The 21512-nt window shown below is 55.9% G+C and overlaps 1 protein-coding gene across 2 annotated transcripts in view; it reads left to right on the top strand.

Annotated features, from left to right (window-relative positions):
* Positions 1–19554: 19554 nt before the first annotated feature.
* The window catches only part of SPI1 (Spi-1 proto-oncogene), a 15061-nt gene continuing 13103 nt past the window's right edge, over positions 19555–21512 (top strand). For both annotated transcript variants that reach the window (XM_032415003.1, XM_032415002.1), the window contains exon 1: positions 19555–19814. In XM_032415003.1, coding sequence (XP_032270894.1) covers positions 19770–19814 — 45 coding nt within the window. In that variant the 5' untranslated portion in view covers positions 19555–19769. The remainder of the gene's footprint in view (positions 19815–21512) is intronic.

The raw sequence follows: 21512 nt of genomic DNA, 5'->3' as shown, positions 1-21512 counted from the left end.
TTTTTTTTAACTTTTCTCTCTTTCTTTTTTTAAAGATTTTATTTATTTATTTGGGAGAGAGAGAGTGAGAAACAGCATGAGAAGGGAGAGGGTCAGAGGGAGAAGCAGGCTCCCCGCTGAGCCGGGAGCCCGATGTGGGACTCGATGTGGGACTCGATCCCAGGACTCCAGGATCATGACCTGAGCTGAAGGCAGTCGCTTAACCAACTGAGCCACCCAGGCGCCCCTGGCCTCTCTGCCTTTATAACCCCCTTTATAAGCCCCTTCCCATCCCCTGGCAGGCCTGGCATGTTCTTCCCCTTCTGCCATCTATTGACTGAAATCCAGCACGTTTACAAGGCTGCCCCTCCCTCCTGAAGCTTTCTGGATCTGTCCAGGCTGAAGGCCCTCAGTGTTGTGTGCCTTTGGGGTTCTTAGCCCCATCTCCTGCATGCACAGGCATCCCCCCCTTGCCCCCCACCCCCGCCTTGTGGGCTTCTGGAAGGAAAGACAAGCTTTTGCCTATACCCTGGATAAAAATCTGTCCAAATGAATTTAATGTCTTTCTTTCCCCTTCAGGAGCGCAAATGCAGATACTTCTGTATTATGCACGGTCATCTGGGCCTTTGCGGGGCCCTCTTTTACTTAATGTATGTGTTTATTGAGGTATTTTCTTCCTTGTCACCCCTTCCCCATTCCATCTCCCTGCCTCCTTCTTGGGGGAACCTGAATTTTGCCATGATCAGGTTTTTTCTTTTTTTTTTTTTTTAAAGATTTTATTTATTTATTTGACAGAGAGAGACACAGCGAGAGAGGGAACACAAGCAGGGGGAGTGGGAGAGGGAGAAGCAGGCCTCCCGCGGAGCAGGGAGTCCGATGCGGGGCCCGATCCCAGGACCCTGGGATCACGACCTGAGCTGAAGGCAGACGCTTAACGACTGAGCCATCCAGGCGCCCAGGTTTTTTCTTTTTTAATGAGGAGTTTTCTCATATACCTGTATGCCTGGACAATATTGTTTGATTTGGCTTATTGATTGATTGATTTTTAAAGATTTTATTTTTAAGTAATCTCTACATCCAATGTGGAGATTGAACTTACAACCCCAAGATCAAGAGTTGCATGCTCCACTCACCCAGGCACCACTTGGCTCTTTTTAAGACTAAGGAAAATAAAAGTTGTTATAAGGTTCTCTTTTACATTATTCAGTGAGTTTTACAATTGTTTTCATATAAGACCTGCATAATTGTTAATAAGTTTACTTTAAAGTATCTTACATTTTTGCAGATATTTTGAGTAGGATAATTCCCATTACATTCTGGATGATTTATTGATAGCCCACAGGAAGGCAAATTATTTTTATGTGTTCCTTTGATGCCTGGTAAATCAACTACATTTTTTTTTTTTTTTTACCGGTTCTCATAATTTCTCAGACTTACTCTTATGTCTTCTGTCATCTCCTAATAACAAAAGTATTAAAAGGAAGGAACCAACATTGCTATTTGTAGAGATATGTTTTGGCTTGGTTTTGAACTTCACAGGAAGGGCAAGTATTTGTTTTCTGGGACTGGCTTTTTCACTCAACAGTATGGTACTAAGATTCATTCATGTTATTATGTGAAATTGGTTCATTTGCTTGCTTAACTGCTGAACCACGGGCCGCTGTGTGGATGAATCCACTGTATTTTATTTACCCACTCTCTTGTTGGTGGACTTTTGGGCTATTTCAAGACTTCTGCTATTAAGAACTGAGCAGTTTTGAACGTTCTTGCCCGGGTCTCTTGGAGCACCTGCCAAGGTCTCTCTTGATTTTACGCCTGGGGGGTGGGGGTGTGGAGATAGGCTGGGCCTCCGCTTTATAAGATAAGGCCAGATTGTTTTCTCTAGTGGTTACAGAGCTGCTGACTAGCAATGCCCTGGAGATTGCGCAGCTCTACCTCTTGTCCAACACGTGGTGCTGTCCGGCTTGTTCATTTTTGCCCTCCCAGTGGTGTCAAAGAGCATCCCACCCTGGTCCGTCTTTGTGGTTCCTTCCACACCAGTGAGCTTGAGCATCTCTCAGATATTCACTGAACACGTGTGCTCCCTCTTCTTAAAAATGCCCGCTCATGTCTTTTAACAATTTTTCTGCCGGATTCCTTGTTTCTTCCCCCCCCCCCCGCCCCCCATGGACTTGCAAGAGTTCTTTATGTATTTTTGATGCTTAACCTTTGCCGGCTGCACGTGGCGGGCGTCTCCTCCCGATTTTGTGGCTGGCTTTTCACTTTCTCCAAGGTGCCTCCACTTCTCTCTTCCCTCCCACATCTGTGCCAGGGACGCCCATGGGCGCTGCTAGTGCGCGCGCGCGCGTGCGTTTGGGGGGGGCTCGTGTCCCTCAGAACCCCGCGTAGACCCACCCCGCCGCTCCTCCTGCTCCCGGGGCTTTCGCGGACCCCGCTCCTCTCCCCTCGCAGCCTCCCTCCCGGCTTCGGCAGGGGTGGCCCGGGGCGGCGGGCTGGGGGCGGGAGGCCGCCCCGCGCCGGTGCCCCCGCTTCCCCCCCTCCGGAGTTATTGATCACTTCCGGCTCCTCACCTGGGGGCCGGGCCCCTCTCCGCTCGGCCGGGCAGCGACCCGCGGCAGTTCGACGCTCCCTGGGGGCGGGCGCCAGGGGAGGGGCCCTCCGGCCGGCGCTCCGGAGGCGGGGGCGGGGGCCCGGCCTGCGGCTGGGGGCTGGGCTGGGCTGGGGGGGGGCGGAAGCTGCGCGAGCAGATAAGCGCCGAGGTCGGTCCTGCGGTGAGACAGTGCGGGACGCCGCCTCCTCCCCCTGCCTCCGCCGCGCCATCTCCGCACCCTCTGTTCCCCACTCCCCCCACGCCGGGCTCGGCATCCTGGGTGGAGATCCCAGGGAGGGGGGGGAGGGAAGGAGGGGCTCCGGCCTGTGCCTTCAGTTCCCAGCCTCCGTGATCGCAGCTGGAAAGTGGGGGTAGGAGGCTCCACTTACTCCCCCCGGGCTGTTGGAGACGGAACAAGTGCAGGCTGGTAAAAGCCCTCGGAGGATTTGAGCCTTTTGTAAAGGATAGGTACCCCGAGCCCTTCTCATTGGTCCTGCTGTACCCGCCTGACGCCAGGCTTCATCCTCCTTGCACAGATGGGAAAGCGAGGGTCTCACCTGAGGTCACACAATGCAAGTGCAGAGGAGGATGGAACGCTTTCCACTGTCCCCATCCTGGGGACAGAGCTAGGTTTCGTAGAGCCCAATGCTTATACAATTTGAGTCTTTAAGAAAAAGACTACAAGGGGCGCCTGGGTGGCTCAGTCGATAAGCGTCTGCCTTCGGCTCAGGTCATGATCCCGGGGTCCTGGGATCGAGCCCCGCATCGGGCTCCCTGCTCCGCGGGAGGCCTGCTTCTCCCTCTCCCACTCCCCCTGCTTGTGTTCCCTCTCTCGCTCTGTCTCTCTCTGTCAAATAAATAAAATCTTAAAAAAAGAAAAAAAGAAAAAGAAAAGACTACAAAATCACAATATAAATTTGCTGAAGCCTCTCCCAGGGCCTTGGAAGGTGCCTAAACAAGAGGGAAGCTCAAGTCTGGCTTCTCCGTTTGGTTGCCTGACTGGCAGGCCCCCTAGAAGGACTTACACCCCTCCACGGGAGAGTCAGACACCCATCATGGTTACAGGGTAGGGTGGCCTCAAACAAGCGCCTGGAGGAGTCCCTGCTGCAGCTGGTCCCAACCCCTTGCGTGCCCAGGAAGCCATCCGCGAGCCCAACCCAAGGGCAGTCAGGCATTTGGGGACTGCACCACAGCTGGGCAGGGCCATCCAGTCATGGTTGAACTCGTCACTCAGGGCCCCGGACCCTGTGGGTTGGCGGTGGCAGAGAACAACAGTTCCTAGGAGAGAAGGAGGGGGACCTCTCTGAGGCAGCGTAAATGCGTCTGACTTGTAGTTACTCAGGACTGGGGTCCAAGCCCCCACCAGGCTGTGTGACCTGGGGAAGACTCGTTCATCTCAGATTCCTCATCTGTAAATGGGAGTTATAATAATAGTACCAACCTGTCAGAGCTGTTGCGAGGCTACATGAGACCATGCATGAAGAGGGGCTGAGCCCTTGGCTTCTAGAAACAAACTTCCCTTCTGTGAAATCTCCAGGCCAGGAGAAGCATTTTTCTCTCCGTTCTAGGGTTCAGTCCCTTACCCAGGGGATGGACTCTGTTGTAGAGCTGAGATTTAAACCCATGAATGCCTGGCACCAATGCCTTGCTTCTAACTGTCAGGGAACACTGCTCCCCTAGGGCTTTCTCCCCGGGCGGTTAAGTGCCCCTGCTTAGGTGTGCATGCGCCGGAGCCAGGAGGAGCACGGATAGCGTTTGATTCAGGAGACTGTTCACCTTTCTCTCGCTTTTATACTCTCTGCTCTCATGGGCTCCCGAGGCTGGAATTTTTCCAACTCTGACATCCTACAACCTGGACCAGGAGAAGCAAGAGACTCTGGTGATGGAGACAGGGCAGGGGGAGCTGGGAAGAGGCCATGACCACGGGGCCTGGGCAGCAGTGACACCCCAAAAGGCTCGAAGTCTTTTTCCAAACAGAGGTGCTGCTTTGCCTCATAGTCTGCAGAGGATCCCCAGCGGGTTAGCGGACAGCACTCAGCTCTCATCTGCGAGCTGCTCCTTTCTGGCCCGCTGACCTTCCTCCCCTCTGAGCCTCGGGGTTTTCCATATTTGAAATGGGGGTAAGGATAGCCGCAGCTGTGAGGATTATGAGATGTTAGTGAGTAAAGCGCCTGGCGAAAGCCACCGGTGGTTCAGATGGGTGTGGCTGTCTGAGGACAGAAGTGGGGTGTTGCGTGAGGGCAGGAGGGGTGTGAACAGCAGTGGGGAGTCCTGCTAAGGCGGGAGTTTGGACCTCCAAGGTCTCTCTCGCAGAGGGCGTGCCTTGGGGGTAGGGCTGGGAACCCCAGCTCTAACACTCTCCCAGATCAGGACAGGTCAGAGCGGGGCCAGAGGCCCTGGGGGTGCAGAGAAGAGCAGGGAGCAGAGGTTCTCACCCCACCTCAGGCAGGTGAAAGGGAAAGGAGGGAGGAAGTGGGTGCTTCTGGGAGGAGACGGGAGTGGTGGCCGCCGTGTGACACAGGCCCCACCAGCACCCTGAGGCCCCATCCCATGAGCTCCTTGGTCTTTCTGTGCGGATTTTCAAGGCAGGCATTTTCCGAGTAGGGAAACTGAGGGTGGGAGGTGAGGTCCCTTGGCCAGGGCCACGCACTGCATGCTGTCGATGTGTCTGGCCCTGCAGCCTGGGCTCCCAGCAGTCACGGTGCTTTCTTACCTTATCTGCCTGACAAGCTTGGGAGTGAAGCAGCGTGATCTCAGAGGCTCAGAGAGATCCCAGGCCCTGCCCCGCTCTCTGGTTAGCCGGGCGCTCCAGGCTGGCAGCTGTCCAGGAGGCATCCTCTGGAGACCCAGGGCTGAGGCTGAGGAGCATTTGCTCCCAGGGAGAGCAGAGACCCCTGGAGTATGGGAGTGAGCGCACCGTCTCGGGAGGGCTTCAAGTGGAGGCATCCTGAGTGTCTACAAGGCACCCGCGTGGCTGAGGAGGCTCTGCTGGGTATCTGGGGGCCTAGCTCATAGTGTCCCCAAAACTAGCTAAAATGCTTCTGAAATTCCTTGTTTTATCTTAAAAATTCATACAGATTTGCATCCTTCTTTTTAATATGTGAGCTCTCTTCCTGCCTTTAAAAAAAGTATCTTGGGGGTGGGAGGGAAAAAAAAATAAAGTTTCCCCTCTCAGTCTCTATGGTGAGTGGACACTTCAGGAAGACGTGCCGGGTACAAACAGTGGCCCCCAGGCCCTGGGCCCCTGGGTCTGGCTGGAGAGAGCCCAGGAGCTGAGTTGAGGTCAAGGCCCCGCCTACTCTCACAGTCTAGGGCTCTCCCCACCTCTGCTCTGTACTCCAGCCTCTTGCCTTGGCCCTCCTGGCTGCTCTCACAGACATCTGTCCAGCCGAGCCCAACTGTCCACTGGGAATTTCCAGAACGCCTCACCTTCCCTTCATCTCTGTGATCCCTTTGTCCCGTCCAGAGGGGCAGCACCCATCTTCAGCCCTCTCTGCTGGGCAGCCTGAGCATTCACTCTCCAAACCAGCACGCACCCCAGGGATTTCTGTGTCCATGAGGAGGAAACTGAGGCCCCAACCCTAGAGGTGCCTGGATCCAGGATGCACAGCAAGAAGTGTTGGCTGCCCAGGAGGTCTCTGGGCAGGTGGGGTCCCTAGGCCCGAGGAGCGAGTACCAGATCTGGGCCCTGGCCACGGAGGCAGGAGGGAGGAGGGAAGGCCGTGGGGAGCCGGGGGCTGCTGCCTGGCAGGTCCCTGTGCCCAGGGTAGGGAAGTTTCTTATTTCTCCTGCTCTGACTTCCCCCTTTGATTTATTATAGCCATGAAATGCTCTGCTCTCTTCTCTTTTCCTTGCTGTCCCCGGGGCTGGCGGAGCACGGACCTCCCCAGGCACGGGGCCTCAGCATTGCTGCACTCCCATCTCCTTCCAAGGGTTGAGTCCGGGTGGCCAGAAATGGGAGGTGAGTCGGGGCAGGCAGGGCGGGATGAGGAAGGGCTCAGGTCTCCTAAGGGCTAGCCTGGGCAGGACCCCAGGGCCAGCGAGGTCTTGGTTGGGAAGGGCTGGGGCTGGGCACAGGGTGTGGCAGGTGTGGACTTGACAGCAGACGGCTCCCTGGGGTCGTGGGGGTGGCGGGATCTAGGCCGGCTGCCTCAGTGAGGCTTGGGGATCAGGCCCTGTCAGGGTCTGAAGGCCAGGCACGGAGTCCTCCAGCACCAACCACCAGGTCAGAGAAATGGCTTCCCTATGACCCCTGACCCCATACTCTGATTTAATGATGGCCAAAGCAGGCCTAGCCTAGGCCAGCCTGGGATGGGGCTGAGAATCCAGAGGAAGGCCTGAGGCGTGAACCCTAGGAGACCCCAGGCTCCTCGAGACCACAGCTGGACATTCACCCTGTGGCCTGGCCCAGGCAAGTGAGGGCTGGAGTCTTTCTGTCCGGTTCTTCGGGAGGCCTGGCGGCCAGAGCGTTTCTCCCCGCCACTGTGTGGTGCCTGTGGTAATGGGGCTGTTGGCGTTTTGCAATGGGCCGGGGGTGGGGAGGCTGCGCACACACGCTTCCTGTGGTGACTGGGCGCTTCCTGTTTTCTCAGGCGCCGGACTTGCTACTGCCGATGTGGAAACAGGGGCAGCTGTGGCCCGGGGCGGCTCTGGGCTGGGCGCCCCGACCCTGCCCGGAGGGGCCTAGGGAGGCCTGACATCCCGGGTCCCAGACCTGGGTGGTGGAAAGCCCGAGGTGCCCCCCCATCGCGCCAGCTCCCCCTCCTTCCCATCCCCAACAGCGTTCACCAAGTGGAAGGGGCCAGGCGGGGCCGTCACGCAAGGCCAAGCTGGGGCCGGGGAGGTCAGAGGTCCGGGGGTCAGGGCTCTAGGCCAGGAGTCAGGGTGCGTAGCTCTGGTCTCAGCTCTGTCCTTTGCTTTGAGTGCCTTTGGCCATCCCTGCCCCACGCCGGATGTTGGCTTCCTCTTTTGTGTAGTGATTATGGCACTCAGGGTCTAAAATCTTTCACCCATTTCTGCTCCAATTCTGGCATCATCCTTGAATTTTATATTTCAAGAGCCTCTGCTTTGGGGACAGGCGAGTGCTGAGGCTGGGACCCTCAGAGCAGGGCTTGGCATTGGCCCTGACAGAGAGGGGACTTGGAGAGACTAGGGGGGAGGAAAGGGCATGCCAGGCACGGGGCCAGACTGGAACAAGGCTTGGAGGTGGGAAGGCCGGGACCTAGTTTGGGAGACAGGGTGTTGATGGGACAGAGGGTAGTAGGTGACAAGGTTGACCCGGGATGATTCAAAAGTGGGAGAAAGATTTTAGGAACCTCTTTATATCCTGCAAACCTTGGGAAGGGGACTGACCCCCCCCTCACATTCTTACTCAGAAGAAAGATAAGTGGTCTTTTGGAGGGTGGGGGCAGGGCCAGGCTTCCTGCCCAAGAAGGAGATGGGTACCCATGTGGGGTGACGTGGGAGGCTCAGGAGGGACCCACATCTTTCCTCCTCTGTCAGCTGCCACCCTGAAGGCCAGGCCTCAGGAGCTGGCACTGCCCTCTTCCCGAATGCGTCTTGTTTTGTTTTTAAGCACGGCTATTGCAAGAAGCGGAGGGGAGATGACTTTGCTTCTTGTTGAGTTTGCTGACAGCGCCTGACCTCTGGAGGAAAAGTTGCTTTGCACGGAGGCCAAGGCGTGAGCCTCCTGGGAACTGACCAGTCCACTGACTGAGTTCAGACGCCCTCTTGGTCTAGGAGGTTCTGGGACACCCATCTTGCCCGTAGAACCCCTGAACCTCAAGGCCTGCACAACACAGAAAGCACAAGGACTGGTTCCAGCCAGAAAGGCCTTGGGGATCCCAAGACCCTGAGGCCCAGACTTGGGGGCCATCAGGCCAGGCTGGCCCCCACTATCCTGTCCCCTGCCTCGGTGCCCTGGGCCAGCCCAAGTGCTGAGTTGGCGGCTCAGCAGCTGCTTCTGCCCGCGGAGGCCCAGTTATAAATAAGCCCAATGTGGCCAAGTCATCAAGTTCTGTCCCAGCTGCATTACCTCAGTGACCACAGGTCAGGGCTGCCCAGTGCTGGGCCCACCAACCCTGCCCACCCAGGCGAAAAGCCAGGCCAGCCTCCCTGCCTCCCGGGGTCCTCAAATCCAGGGTTTGAGCATCTGCAGCTCCTCAGACCTGGGCCTCCCTGGACACAGGCCACAGAAGGGGCAGGGCCCATCCCGCCTGCCCAGAGCTGGCAGCTATTTACAAACCGAAACCGGGAGAAGTGAAGTGGCTGTGGCGACGTGGCTCCAGGCCCCCAGCCCCCACTCCCACTGCATCCCCAGCAGCCCCACCCCCCGCCCCCCATGGCTTCCTCTTTCCTTCTCCACGCAGCTCCCCGGCCTCCCGATGCCCGGCCAGCTCTGTCTGGACAACCTGCAGACACGTCACGGCGACCCCAGCCCCACAGTCAGTGGCCAGCAGGCCCCCTTCTCCCCTTCACCCCCCAGGACCCCGTCGTCGGTCTGGCCTCCTCGGCGCGGCCGCTCCCACCCGGACCCAGCCCACTCGGGCCTGCCCGAGGCACATTCCCACACTTCTCAGTTCCCCTTTGCGCTTGGAAAAGCTCCAGCGCCAATGGCCGCCACCATGGTGCCCGTCCCTCCTGAGGATGGCTTCTCTGGCGCCCTTACCCCCCACGGGAGCCAAGGAGTCTGGGCGCTTCGGGGACGCTCTGGGCACCTGGGGAGCTCAGAGGGCATATTTCTGGACGGAGGACCCAGCCACTACTCTCCTTGAGCCGGGCTTCCACTCACTGCCTGGGCTGGTGTGGGGCATAGGCCGTCACGTGGTGCCGAGCGAACGGGGACAGACGGACACCGGGCCTGAGGCCACAGCACAGCCTGCTTAGGAGCCGGCAGGCCGGAGGGCCCTGCAGCAGGACCCTGCTCCCGGGACAGATGACGGGCAGCACAGCACTCATTGCTAGTAACAGGCTCCCTCACACCGGTGCAGAGGCTCGCGGTTTACCTCAGTCCGTTCTTTCTGTCCCCGGGAACAAGCCTGTTCCACTGCCTCCAGCATTAAGTGGAAAGCGAGGCTCAGAGGGGAAGGCACGCGTGCGAGGCGACACAGCTAGAGCGTGTCTGGCCTGAGATTCAAGACTCGTCCCCTTGTGTCCCTGACTGCCTCTCGCTCCATCTCATAGCCCAGTCTCCCCGGTGGCAGGACAGACGTCTCCCAGCGCTGTGACAGGGCAGGAGCAGGGCCGGGCTGATGCTTGAGAGAGAAGCAGGCTTTGGATGGCACGGTTGTCAGATGGACACCCACGGCCGGGCTTCTGAGGGAAGAACGCCTGCCCCGTTTCTTCTCTCCCACGAAACCCCAGCTGAGGCCAAAGCGCTGGCCTGAGCCCCACTCAGCCAGAGCCAGCTGGCTGACTGCGTTTCTCCCAACCTCTCTGGGCCCCAGGGTCCCCTTCTGTGGAGCCGTCATCTCGCAAACGGCAAGCGCCTACTCGGTGCCGGCTCTGTGCCGGGGGCAAGCTGCCTCTAGAACCAGGACGCGGCCCCTGGCCACAGGCCTGTGGAGAAGGCAGATGAGTTACAGGATTCTGAGAGCTCCCAGAGGGAAACTGAGGCCTCGGGACATGAAAAAGAAGAGATGTTGCTTCCTAGGGTGGGGAAGGGTATCACTCGGGATGGGCCCTGAAGGACAGGAAAGAATTCCCCAGAAAAAGCATGGGGGACAGACTCTCGTACTGAGTCACACCCCTATGCTTTGGTGCCAGCAGTTCCCATGGCCTGAGTGTCCTTCCTTCCTCTGGGCCTGGCGAACTCCTACCCATCCCTCAGGGCCCATGGGCACACCCTAGAATGGCCAGGCCTGGCCCTGGCCTCCCTTTTCCCACCCAGGGCCTAAGCAGAGCCTGAGGCCAGGCGTCTTTGGTCACAACACCCTCGCCAGCCCCACCCGGGCAGGCGTCTGCTCCCGGGCTCCAGCCCCCGCCGTCCCCTGCTCCGAAAAGCACCATTTCCCTTTTCTGGGTGACCACACGCCATGCACAGGGAATTTCCATCGCAGCCTGCGGAGCCTCTGATTCACTCAGGCCCCTCATGCAGTTAACTCCTTCCAGGCCCCATGCCTTCTGCTCCGCACCCTGGGCTGCCCACACCCCCACCCGAGAGCCCTGGGCAGCCTCAAACCAGCCTTGGGTCTCACAGCTCGGAAGTCAAAGTTGCCCCCGACCACTGCTCCCCCCAGGGCCTTCCCGTCATATGCACAGAGACCCCTTCCCAAGGACTCATGGCATACACACTGGGCAGCTTTGGGCTGAGAGTGCAGGCTTTGAGACAAGCCTGGGTCTAATCCGGAGTCTGGCCCGCTCTGCCTTGTGACCTGGGAGAGTATCCGCTCTGAGCCCCATTTCTCATCTGTGAGATGAAGATCATCCCTGTCCTATAGCCTTGCTGTAAAGATCCAATGTGCTGGGCCCATGATGGTGGCTGTATAATGATTACCTTTCCTTTTTCTTTCCAAAAGGCCCTCTCACCCTATCACAGGGTCCCTGTTCCAGACCTGGGCCGCTTTTCTGTCCGGCTTTCTCTTCCTGAGAGCTGGTTGCTCACACAGGGAGGGTGAGAGCAAAGTGCCAGTGGGGCTATCTCGGGGCTCGGCCCCACCAGCTTCCCGGCTCCCTGCATTTCTGTTTTCCCAAGGAGGCTGTGGAGAGGAGCTCTGCTGGGATCGTGAGCCCTCAGGGACAGGGCTGAGCCTTCCTCCCTCTGGAAGGACGCCGGGCATGCACATTGCCCATGAACATCATACTTGCTGTCTCACTGAATTCTCACACCCCTGTGAGGTGCAGCCAACTATTGCCCCCATTTAACAGATGGGGGTCCCGAGGCCCTGAGAAGTGACTTGCCCTCAGCCACACAGAGAATGAAGGGCAGGGACAGGATTCATATCAAGGTCTCCAGAGCCACACTCCTAACCTCCACAAGGCTCAGTAAATGTGTGTGGAGGCCAGTGAGGGAAATGGGCACTAAATGAACCCTTACTGCATATCCAGTAAGGACTCACACAGATGAGCTCTTTCAGTCCTTTGAACAGTTCTGGGAGGTGGGTCTTGTTGATCCCTCTATAGAATTGAGTTGTCTGAGCTTCCCTAAGGGGAAGGAACTTGCCCAGAGGCCACACAGCCAATCGTGGGGAAGGATCCAGGGGTACCTAGATAGAAGAGGACGGTGGAAGGGGCTCCCTGGAGGAGGGGGCCTACGCCTGGAGGGGAAGCCATCCTGTCCTCAGTGAGTGAGCAGGGCAGGGGTGGGGGGTGTTGCCCGTGGTGAGCAGAAGGAAGTCGCTGTGGGTGGTGGTGGGTTTGAGGTGCCGGAGGCTGAGTGATGTGGCCAGGAGGTGAGCTCCCAGTCTACAGCCCTGGTCAGCAGGAGACAGGGGTGAGGAGGGGTGGCCGAGATTCAGGCCTCGGAGGAGGTCGGGCTACTCTGGAGACCTGTGCCTCTTGGCCGCTGGGGCTGGGGGGCTGGTACAGAGTAAGAGGAGAGACTGGGGTGGGGGGGCTGGGAAGAGATGGAGGTAAACGGGAAGGGTGTGTCTGGGGGGCACCCTGGAGGAGGAGAGCCCATGAGAGACTGAGGCCTGCGTGGAAGGGGTGGGCCTGTGAGCAAGGCCTGGGAGATTGAGAAAGAGGTTCTGGGAATGTTGAGTAGCGTCTTCTGGCTGGAGGAGGGGGTGGGGCTGGCCCACATGGGTGTGGGAGGGTGGAAGGGCGGGCGGACCCTGGGGGTTGGGGGCTCCGGCAGAGGCCTCAGAGCTTTGTACTGCAGCCTGTGGGCAAGCAAGAACTAAGGAAGGTTTTTAGGTAGGGAAATACCCAGGGGAGAAACTTGAGGTGGGGACATTGGCCCCAGGGCCACTGCAGTCACCTCCCACCCACTCACCAGCTCTGTGTCTTTGGGTGCACCCCCCAGCCACCTGAACCTCGTTTCCCTCCTCCGTACAATAGCCCCGGTAATAAACGCCTGCCCCATAGGATTAAGTGAGGGTGGACTGAGTTAATGCGGGTAGACAGTAGGGGCTCAACAAATCCTGGTCCTTCCCCTCTGTCGCGGCCCACGAGCACTTTCTGACGCCTGCTATGTGGGCGGGGGCTGGGGTCTCAGGGGTCTCAGGCAGACCTGGGCTGCGGCCTCGCCGCTCAGATGGGCTGAGCCAGGATGTGCGGGGCACGGGCCACTTCTGAGCCTCAGTGTTCTCATCTGTACCATGGGGATGACCACGGCACCAACCTCAGAGGCGAATGGGAGAGAAGGCCCCCTGCCTGCAGTGTCCCCTGGGTTTCACTCAGAGTCCAAACGAAACGTCACCCAGGGTTTGCCTCTCAGGCCCTACCTGCCTCAGCGGCCGGTAGCATCTCTGGCCTCACCTCCCACCAGCCCCCTGCTGCTCGGCCTCACACTTTGTGCGGCCTGGGGTCCCTGCCTGCAGCTCTTCTCCCAGGTGTCCGCTTAGCTTGCCCCCTTGCTGGCTTCCAGAGTTTGTTCAGATAGCCCCTAGTCTGCGAGGCCTGCCCTGCCCACTCGGCTCCTCACCCAGCCGGCCACTCTTCTCCTCTAGCGCTCGTCCCCCTCTAACCTGCAGGGAAACGCTCTCAAGTACGGGCTTCTCCCTGTCTTTCCTGCTCGAGAACAAGCCCCACGAGGACAGGAGTCTTGTTGGAGGTCCTCATGCACCAAAGAGCGAGCCCGGTGCTCTGACCAGAGCTGGGGAGCTCTGAGGGGCCCAAGCAACGCAGACTGTGGCCCAAGGAGCCTCTCCCATGTCTCAACCGTGAGAGGAAGTTGCAAGACGGCCATTTCTGTACGTGGGCTCAGCTCTTTTGGGTCAACTTTCCCAGCTCTCCGTCTGAGGCCTGAGTTTTCCCACACACTCTGTCCACTCCCCAGAGGGACCAGTTGCTGGGAGAGCAGGGAGGGGGTGCCGGTCCCTTCTTGTTTTAGGGTTCTTTGGGGCTGAGGCTAAGGGGTCTGCGAGGTCCGGGGTCATGTTCCCCTCTGGGGACTCAGCTTCTAGGACGCAGCACCCACGTTTCCTGTTGCCTGCTTGCCCTGAGATTGCAATAGCACCCAGCCTACCCCCTCAGCAGCCCGCCCAGTCCAGTGAGGGCAAAGGGCTGCCTGGCCGTCCACTACCCAGGCCTGCCTGGCCTCCCTGCCTCCCCACAGGGCTGCCCACTTGTCCAGCGGAGTGGGGAAACAGCAGTTTTCACATGCTGCTGGTAGGAGGAGGGTAAGTCGGTACAATTTTGATCAAGGGCAATATGACAACATGTCTACCTATCTCAAGATTTCTCATGCAGTACAACTAAAACTAATATAATAGTATGTGTCAATTATAACTCAGTAAAAAAAATACATCTTCTCTGACATCAAAAGAAGGGAGTCAAAAATTCCTTCCAAATAAATTATCTGGTCTTTTTTCCAATGAGTTAAGATATGAGAGGTATGTCATTTTCAACATTACTTATAATTTAAGGGCTTTTAATTTCAATTTTAGGTAATTTCTTTTTTTAATTTTTTAAAGATTTTTGTTTATTTATTTGACACAGAGAGAGAGAGAGCAAACACGGGGAGCGGCAGAAGGAGAGGGACAAGCAGGCTCCCCACTGAGCAGGGTTAGGGTTAGGGTTTGGGGAGCCCAATAATCTCTTTTTATATGAGATTAAATATTTTTATATGAGAGATGTTTACGGAAGTGGCCTCAATGCAGGGCTCGACCCCAGGACCCTGGGATCATGACCTGAGCTAAAGGCAGACGTTTAACTGACAGAGCCACCCAGGCGCCCCAATTTTAGGTAATTTCTGACACTATTTATTAGTGTCTATAAGGAGGTCACAAGGGTTTTTGACTCAGCCTGTATTTAGTTGTGGTGACTTTCTTTCCAGTACTAATCTTTAAAAAAAAAATTTATTGGGGCGCCTGGGTGGCTCAGTTGGTTAGGCGACTGCCTTCGGCTCAGGTCATGATCCTGGAGTCCCGGGATCGAGTCCCGCATCGGGCTCCCTGCTCGGCAGGGAGTCTGCTTCTCCCTCTGACCCTCCCCCATCTCATGCTCTCTGTCTCTCATTCTCTCTCTCTCAAATAAATAAATAAAATCTTTAAAAAAAAATAAAAATAAAAATAAAAAAAAAATAAAAAATAAAAAAAAAATTTATTAAATGATTTTTTTTCTTTAAAGATTCTATCCGTTTATTTGAGAGAGAGAGAAAGAACGAGTGGGAAGAGGGGCAGAGAGAGAGGGAGAAACAGACTTCCCACTGAGCTCAGAGCCCAATACAGGGCTCTATCCCAGGACCCCCAGATGATGACCCAAGCCAAAGTCAGACACTTAACCAACTGAGCCACCAGGCACCCCTCTGGTACTAGTCTCTTAACCGTCAAAATTAATCTTGAAAAATTAAATACAGAAAAAAGAGAATTGATAACATTTTAATTTCCCTTCAAACATTTACTTCCACAGGAGAAAGTCTGTTTCCTACATTGTTTTCACTTAAGGCAGAAAAATATGTTTTGTTATTCGCTGTTGAAGGGTGCTTTTTTAGAGACAAACAAACATAAAAGCATGAGAAAAGGCATCCTGAGCCAGCGTTACAAGTCCATCCAGCCCAGGAAACATGTAACTCAAGTCTTCCCTATATTCCCCTCTAGCTTCCTTAAAAAAATAAAAATAAAAAATAAAAAAATAAAAATACTGCCTTTGACCCAGCATTTCAACTTTTGGTGAATTTATCCTAGACATATGCTTGCATATGTGTAAACTAGCAAATTTTATTGATGTATTATGATGTATAATAGCAAAAGACTGGAAACAACCTGAATGTCCATCCCTGAGACTGTTTAAATAAATTCGTAGACAATGGGATACGATACAGCAATGGAAATGGACCACAGCTACATATATGTAGCAACCAGATGGTGGGAAAAAGGAGTAGGACCCAAAAGAATATTTACACCCTGAATCTTTTTATATGAGATTAAAATCTGTTACAATAAAAACTAAACTCTAGAGATGTTTACGGAAGTGGTAAAACTATAAGGAAAATCGAGGAAATAACGACCAAAAAAGTTAAGGATAGCGTTATTTCTAGAGAGAGGGAGAGATCTGTAAGGGGACATTTGGGGATGCTTCTGGAGTGCTGGATATGTTTTATTTCTTGACCTGGATGGTGGCTACGGAAGTGTTAGCTTTTTCTTTTTTTTTTTTTTTTTAATAGGCTCCACATCCAGCGTAGAGCCCAATTTGGGCTTGAACTCACAACCCTGAGATCAAGACCTAAGCTGAGATCGAGAGTCAGATGCTTAACCAACTGAGCCACCCAGGCACCCCTGGGGTTAGCTTTATAATTTCTCCTTAAACTCTACAGAAATGTTTCGTGCACTCTTATATGAATGAGGTCTCTCGTGATTTATAAATATCACTATCTAGGGGCATCTGGCTGGCTCAGTGGGTGGAGCATGTGACTCTTGATCTCGGGATCGTGAGTTCAAGCCCCATGTCAGGTGTAGAGCTTACTTTAAAAAACATCACAATCCATTCAAACAGTGAAATACTATACAGTCATTAAAAAGAACAAGACAGCTCTCTATGTCTGGACATGAATGGATTTAAGGGAAAAATAAAACCAGAGTTTGGTATGCTACCTTCTGTGTAAAATTTTAAAAATAATATATCTGCCTTTATTTTTGTGTCTGCTCAGACTTCTCTAGAAAAATGCACAAGAAGCAGGTAACGGGGAGGGAGCCTCTGGGAGGGGAACTGGGTGGTTCTGTACCATGTGCGTATGTTACCTATTCAAAAAATAAAATAATTTCAAAAAATGGTTTTTTTGCCTCTCATTTTCTGGAGCTCCCAAGATTTTTTTTGTTTCAAATCCATTTCTTACTGATGAGAATGAGAGCCATGGCCCAGGCCCGAGGCACCCGGTGGACCCTCTCTGGTCCCCTTTCCTCTACTGCCCTGCCGAAGGAGGAGGCTGTCCCGGCTCCTCTCTCCCTCCCTCTTGCCCTTCCCTTCCCCCATCATCCTTGCTTGTTTTCTTTCTTTTATCACCTCTCTCTGCTCCCTTCCCTGACTCTTTCTCCCATTTTTTTTTCCTCTTTCTCTTCCTCTCCAATTCTCCCTCCCGCCCCCCGGCCGCCTTGCTCTCTCTGCGCTTGGCTTCTCAGTCTTCTTCCTTCTTCCTTCTGCTTCCCTCCCTCTCCGTAAGGACCCAGAAGGCAGATCTGATGCCCCAGCTCTCCGTGCACACGCTTGACCTTGAGCAAGTCATTGACCTCTTGGGCCTCAGTTTAACAGATGCTTGTCTTGGTTACGTGAGATCACAAGGGTGGAAGCACCCAACACAGTGTTGGGCACTCAGAAAAGTATTGCCCACTACCTCCCCCCCACCCCTTAGGAGCTCTTAGCCCTGGGGTGGTGGATTATCAGATTATCAGACCCTTCCTGCTGCTCGGAATTGCTTAGAATCTGGGAAGAGGCCCCCGGTGCATTTTGGGAGGAGGGGAAGTGGAAGGAAGGGTAGGGAGGGCTTGCTGCTGTGTGAATGGACACACAGATACCGGTACTGACTGCACAGAGACTGAGAGTCATTCTGCCCATTTTTAGAGATGGGCAGCCCTGGATCTTATCTGGGGCTTCCGTATCCAGGCCCCTTGGGCTTGGCCAAACTTGGGATAATGGAATCTCTTCCTTCTCCTGGGGCCCCTCGAGACTTAGGCCTCAGGAACACCTAGCTGACAGGGCCTGCTGCCTGCACCCGAGGAGCTGAGCACCACATTCCCTGCTCCCAAGCAGCGCGGGCTCCACATCTGCCCCCAGACGCAACCCAGCATCCTTGACCTGACACTCAAGGCTCTTTGCTTTCCTGTATTGTCTTGTTTCTTGCCACAGGATGGGGACTCCCTGTTCCCTTGTTTTCTTCCACCTTCTTGCCTTGGCTCAGGCTCCTTCCTCAGCTTCCTCGTGTGTTTTCCTACCTGTGAACTTGACCAAATTAATTGTTCCCTGGTGCACCTAGCAACCTCCTCAGAGACCAGACTATCTGTTTCCATGCGTGTTCTCTTTGCAGGCCCGTGAATTCCTGGGGGCCCAGGACATGCCTTGTTCATATTTGTGCCCACTTACCAGGCTCAGCCCATGGAAGACCTTCAATAAAAAGTTAGTGATTAAATAAATGAATGAATAGATAAATAAGCATATAAACAAACCAAACCAAGACAGGAATGAATGAATGGATGGATGAACGAACGAATGAATGAACGAACACATCAAGCGGGATCTGGGACTCATGAAGTAAACCTACCCCACACACATGCAGTCAGCTGGGACATGGCCTTCTTGTTGGGGAAGTGGGGAGCAGGGATGGGACTGATGCCAGGTCAGCCGCCTCTCCCCTACCCTTGGGAAGGGGCATTGGTTAGGTTCCTAGGGAGTACTGAGAACTTGTGACCTGGACCCCTTGGAGAGTCCCAAGTGCAGATGCAAAAAATCAATGAAGATGGAAGTGAAATAAATCTAATAGTGAACCCAGACCTTGCCAATCCCTGGTCTTTGCTGCCAGTGAAGAAGCGCTTGGGGGCCTGGGGTTCCACTGACGGGAAGGAGGCAGGCTAGTCTTAGTGAGAAGGGGATATAAAACAAAGGGTTAGACTACACATGGAAGGAAACTCAATGCTCAAGAAGTTCTTCCCCAGTAGAGTGGACTCCCCAGAGATCAATGGATCAAAAAAATATCTCTATTCATCCCTATCTTCCAGACTAGATCAGGAGCCCTCTGAAGGCAGAGATCTTGTCCAGTACTTACCTATTTTCCCAACACTCAGCATAGAGCCTGGAGCTCAGTTAATATTGGCAGGATGCAGAGATGGATGGATGAGTGGATGGGTGGATGGATAGGTGGATGAATGGATAGATGGGTGAATACATGAATAGGTGCATAGAGGGATGGATGGATGGATGGATGGATGAGCCAATGGATGAGCAGATTGAGAGCTGGATACACAGTGGATAAACAGATGAAAATATAAAGTGATGGATCAATAACAGATGGATGAGCTAACATATGATCATATCAATAGCTAGATGGACAAATAGAGAAACAGATAAGTGGATGGATGAATGGACTAACAGATAAATGGATGAATGAATGGACAGCTAAATAAACTGATAAATAAATGAATGTATGGTTGGCTTGATGAGTAAATAGATGGATGGATAAAAAATGGGTAAGAAAATGAGAGTGGATGGACAAGAAAGGTTTGTAAACTAGGAAGACTAGATTGATTCTCAGGTATCAGTAAGGGGTGGGAAAACTGGGAAATCTGGGATGGGAATAGAGCCCCTAGGGATTTGGAAGAAGCAGTGGTACTCAGGAAACTGGGAGGGGAGGGTGTAAGAACCCAGGACCCTCCTCTGGTGGCAGGGAAGCTGCTGTGAAGGAACTCAGAGGGAGGGGGAAAGCGGCACTATGCTGAGCCCTGGGCTGGACAGAGCATAAGGGTTGGGGACCCAGAAGAGCCAGGCCTGGCACTCTGCTAGATCAGAGCTCTCAGCCAGCCAGGCTGACCCCAGAAAACAAAGACCCCGAGAAGCCACCCCTACCAGCTCTGACCCCAAGCAAGTGACTGTTGGCCACACGGGGATCTCAAGAGCAGTGGGCATCTGTGGGGTGAGGGGGCCCCAGCAGGGCCTGGGGGAAGCAATGGCCTCCCTGTGGTAGAGCTAGCCTTCCTCCGTCCCACTCTTTCTCCCCACCCCAGCCTCCAAGACCGCCCCTCACAGTTCCAGCTTCCTCTGGGCAGGGGCCTGGCCCCCATGGCCTCCCAGGCCAGCCCCTGGAGCACCACCTGCCCCAGCCGGCCTGAGACTTCCTGTAGCGCAAGAGATTTATGCAAACGGGCTGGGGCGGTGATGTCACCCCAAGGGGACTATCTCCCAGTGGCAGGCCCTTCGATAAAATCAGGAACTTGCGCTGGCCCTGCAATGTCAAGGGAGGGGGCTCACCCAGGGCTCCCGTAGCTCAGGGGGCAGGCCTGAGCCCTGTGCCCGCCCTGAGTTCGTCCAGCCCCCGACGGGGCGCCCCATCCTGAGGGGCTCCGCACTGGCCCCCACCGAGGCAGGGGACCTGACTGGCTCGGAGCTCGGCTGGATGTTACAGGCGTGCAAAATGGAAGGGTTTCCCCTCGTCCCCCCTGTGAGTACCGGGACTCCTCTCCTAGCCTGACCTGCGGCCCTCAGACGACCGTCCGCCTGCCCACCAGCCAGCCAGCTGGCCTCCCGGGCTCACTATCAGTGGGAAGTTGGTGTTTCCTCCCCGGAGCTCCTGGCCTGAGACCCAGCGAGGGGGCCATTGGCTTCTTCGGAGCGTGCCCTGGCGGGCTGAGGGCTGGGCCCATGGTGGGGCTGTGATCGGTGGGGCCTGAACGGTTATTTATAGATGGGGCTTGGGTGGCAGGCTGAGCTCCTGGGCAGGGTGCTGGGCTGAGGATGGTGAGGGCGGCGGCAGAGCGGTGGCAGAGGAGGAGATGGGGAGACTGGTGTGCGGGGGAAGCCGGTCCCCCAGACAGTAAAGGCTGGAGGGCAGGAGGCAATAGGCCAGAGGTCTCAGCCCGTGACCTGGGTGCTCCTGGAGACGGAGGCTGGCTTATGTCTGGGTCCCCAGTGCCCGGTCTGGGGCCTGGCATAGGGGACATGGTTGTTGACCCGAGGGTCTGGGCCTGGGGCAGGCGGGTCCCCAGGGGCTGGGCGGCAGCAAGAAGCGGAGCAGAGACTAGGACGGCAGTTGGGTTGGGGCACTGGCCAGGGAGCGGGGAGGGGAGGGCAGGGCTGGAGCTGGGCCCATCTGGGGCTGAGCTCAAGGGCGCTGGGGTAGAAGCCGGTAGAGTGGAGGCTGGAGCAGGGCAGGCGCTGAGGGTGGGACGAGGTCGGGGGCTGGAGGTGAAGCAGCAGGAGTCCCAGGGGAGCCCTGGAGGGCAAGGGCAGCAGGCCGGGGCGATCCCCACTGCCCCTGCTCTGCGTGACAGTTGCAGCCTCAGGCAGGTGCAGACCTGGGCCCCTCAGAGAGGACCCCCTCTGTCTTTCCCACCCCATCCCCGCTCAGCAGGGGTGGGGAGCCCTGGGGGAGCCGGGAAGTGTTTAGCAGGGCCTGCCCACCTGACTCAGCTTTCCCGGCCTAGAGGCAGCTCCCTCCCCCCCCACCCCCGCCCCACCCGGGCCAGGCCTCAGAGCCCCGGGAGGCACCCCAGGCCTGACATCCTGCTGTTGGGCTGCGCTGCCTGGAAACCCGGTGCTGGGTCCTGGCCTTCTTACTGGCCAGACGCACACAGCTCCGGCAGCCGTCCCAGACTGAGCCTTGTCCCACCCTCCGCACCCACCACCAAGAAGGTGGGGGAGGGGGCAGGCGGGGGTGGGTGGAGGTGGTCCCAGGAAAAGCCAAGTCTACCTCAAGAGAGCCACAGTCCCAGAAGCTGGGCCACACTGTCTCTGACCCTTGACCTCTCAATCCCTAACTCCAGACACAGCTAGGCAGGAAGCACATCTTCTTGGGCTGCTACACCAAACCCCTCAAGAGCTACTCCTGGGAAGGTGGGCTCCCAAGGCACCCTGGCCCCCCACCCAAGCTCTGAGGGCCAGAATAACTGTTGTGCAATCCCTGGGCACACGCTGCGGGGGTGGGGAGAGGCCTGATGACTCTCTGAAGACTTGGTGTGCTGTCCCTGTGCCTGCAACGGGACAGGGAGGAGTGAGGGGTGGGTGGAGGGGGAGAGGAGGACAGGGAGGAGTGAGGGGTGGAGGGGAGGAGGGAGAGAGGAGGGCAGGGAGGGGTGAGGGGTGGAGGGGCAGGAGAGGGAGAGGAGGACAGGGAGGAGTGAGGAGTGGAGGGGAGGAGGGG

Source organism: Phoca vitulina, unplaced genomic scaffold (assembly GCF_004348235.1).
Source record: "Phoca vitulina isolate PV1807 unplaced genomic scaffold, GSC_HSeal_1.0 scaffold16, whole genome shotgun sequence".
Classification (NCBI taxonomy): Eukaryota; Metazoa; Chordata; class Mammalia; order Carnivora; family Phocidae; genus Phoca; species Phoca vitulina.
Note: the sequence above shows the minus strand (reverse complement) of the source record. Positions and strands in the feature narration are given on the sequence as shown.